The 2,271-nt window shown below is 60.5% G+C and overlaps 1 protein-coding gene across 2 annotated transcripts in view; it reads right to left on the bottom strand.

Moving 5' to 3' along the window:
• Position 1: 1 nt before the first annotated feature.
• Positions 2–2,271, bottom strand: part of GSTZ1 (glutathione S-transferase zeta 1) — a 15,103-nt gene continuing 12,833 nt past the window's right edge. For both annotated transcript variants that reach the window (XM_010844385.1, XM_010844383.1), the window contains exons 7-9: positions 2,085–2,137; positions 1,291–1,340; positions 2–177 (exon numbers count right to left, since the gene is read on the bottom strand). In XM_010844385.1, coding sequence (XP_010842687.1) covers positions 51–177; positions 1,291–1,340; positions 2,085–2,137 — 230 coding nt within the window. In that variant the 3' untranslated portion in view covers positions 2–50. The remainder of the gene's footprint in view (positions 178–1,290; positions 1,341–2,084; positions 2,138–2,271) is intronic.

The following is a 2,271-nucleotide window of genomic DNA, read 5'->3' as shown; positions in this document are numbered from 1 at the left end:
CCCCCCCCCCCTGCCTCCCGCCCCAGCACCAGTGGGGCGCAGTTTGAGAGCTAGGCCCTCAGCTCAGGGGGTGTATCTGGCTGCCGACAGGGGTGAGACACGTGGAAGGCCTCCAAGGCCAGCAGTGACTTGTTGATGCGGCTGATGGTAGGGTAGGGGGTGAGGTCCACCTTGAACCTGGGGCAGAGAAACATCCATCTAAGCCGAGGTCCGCAGGGCACAGCCTGTGGGCGGCGGGCAGGGCTGAATGAAGCCCCTGGGGCTGGCCGGCGCAGGCCTAGGAAGGCGGCCTGCCGGCTGGGGGCTGCATTCATAGGGAGCTCTCTGCGGAGGGGCGGGTCTCCTGCAGGACCATTTCCCGCTGTTCCCACTCAATGGGAACGGGCTGCCGTGGCAGTCTACACGACTTACATGTGTAAGTCTGGTTCTGGGCTCTCATATACAGATTATCTCCCAGCCATTTCATGAGCTTCTTGAGGGGAGGGAATGTGTCTACACATTCCTGTTGCTGCTGCTGCTAAGTCTCTTCAGTCGTGTCCAACTCTGTGCGACCCCATGGACAGCAGCCCACCAGGCTCCTCTGTCCACAGGATTCTCTAGGCAAGAGTTCTGGAGTGGGTTGCCATTTCCTTCTCCAACACATTCTTGTTAAGTGTTTCCATAACTGTAACAGTCCCTGGCGTGAGAAATGGCAACCCGCTCCAGTATTCTTGCCAGGAGAATCCAATGGACAGAGGAGCCTGGTGGGCTACAGTCCATGGGGTCCCAAAGTCAGGCACAGCTGAGCAACTGAGCACACGCATGTGTATGTGCGTGCTCTCTCTCTCTCTCACACACACACACACACACACGCACAGAGCAGTGCTCAGCACGATGCCTTCCACAGAGAGGTTCTATCTAGGCCTTCCTGAAGGGCTGATGGGAGGAAAGCAGAGCTCACTGCTGGGCACAGACACACCACACGGGAGAGAGCAGGCTCTCAGAGAGTCTCCTTCAGGAGTGTCCACCAGGTGAGACACCCCCTCCTGGGAGCAGGGACTATGAGGCATCCCCTGGGCTGTGGTGGGCATGGCAACGGTGTTACACCGGCTTCTCCTGGCCGTCTCCTATGGGCCACAGTGGCTGCTGTGGCCTGGCACGGGGTGGGGGGGGGTACGTTGGCCAGTCAGGGAGAGTCTGCATGAGATGTCACCTCAGTAGATGAAATCAGGGCCTGACAGTAGGAGGAAGCTGGGTGTTTTGAGGGGAGCGGCCAGGAGGAGGAGAAAGGGTGCCGTGGCGCGCTCTTACCTGTCAGCATTTGCCACCTGCGGCGCTAAGCACAGGTCAGCCATGGACACCTGCAAAGAGGGTCAGGGGGGCTTTCATCAGGGGGTGCACCTCAGGCTCACGCTGGTGCCTGTACCGGGGTGCTGGCCTCTGACGCTGCCATCTGTCTCTGGCCCTTCTACCCACCCCAAGGCTGCCCTCCCCCTGCTTGTCTCCCGTGGGCCCAGGCGGGGTCTGTCCCTTGGGTAGAAACACTTCTCCCGGCTAAGCTCCAGCTGCCCTGACAACCAGCTCTGTGGGTAGCCAGAGAAGGCCCGCCTGCCTCAGTGGACAGTACTGTCCTTGTTAAAAACCACCAGCATGTAGGGAGGGCGCCCAGCAGGGACGGGATGCCTCTGGGTGCGGGCTGGGGGTGGCGCTCGGGAACCAGAATTACCACAGGGCCAGGGCCTCAGCCTATATGAGCCGAGGATGCCTGAACCCTAGAATCCTGTCACTGGAAGGGAATGGAGACACTGTCTAGTCTAATCCCTCATGTGACAGCTGGACCACCTCTGCATTTTGGAGACGAGGTCTTTGACTTGAATACCTCGAGGAATGAGAAACTCACTTCCTCTTGAGGCAGCTGACCAAGGGGACCACAGGAGCGCCCCACAAGCCAACTTCTGCTTAACACAGAGGGTGCCCTCCCCCACGCCCACCGCAGCCGCCTCCTTGGGAAGCTCTGGAGACCGAGCCTGCCCCAGGCTGGAGGGAGGCGGCTGAGTCTCAGGGGGAGACGGCGGCAGCCTGAGGCGGCCTGGGGAGGGGCTTACCTCGTCCCCCACACAGTACCTCCCCGCCGTGCTCTGCAGGATCTGCTCCAGAGCTGTGGGGAGGCAACACGGCGACTCTCACTCTGGGCACGGAAAGGGGAGATCAGCCTTTCTGGGCTTTGGCATCCATAGCTATGACACGGGCAGCTGTCTTGAGTAGCAAGGCTGGAGTGTGTGCTGGAGGGAA

Source organism: Bison bison, unplaced genomic scaffold (genome assembly GCF_000754665.1).
Source record: "Bison bison bison isolate TAMUID 2011002044 unplaced genomic scaffold, Bison_UMD1.0 scf7180017864201, whole genome shotgun sequence".
Lineage (NCBI taxonomy): Eukaryota > Metazoa > Chordata > Mammalia > Artiodactyla > Bovidae > Bison > Bison bison.
Note: the sequence above shows the minus strand (reverse complement) of the source record. Positions and strands in the feature narration are given on the sequence as shown.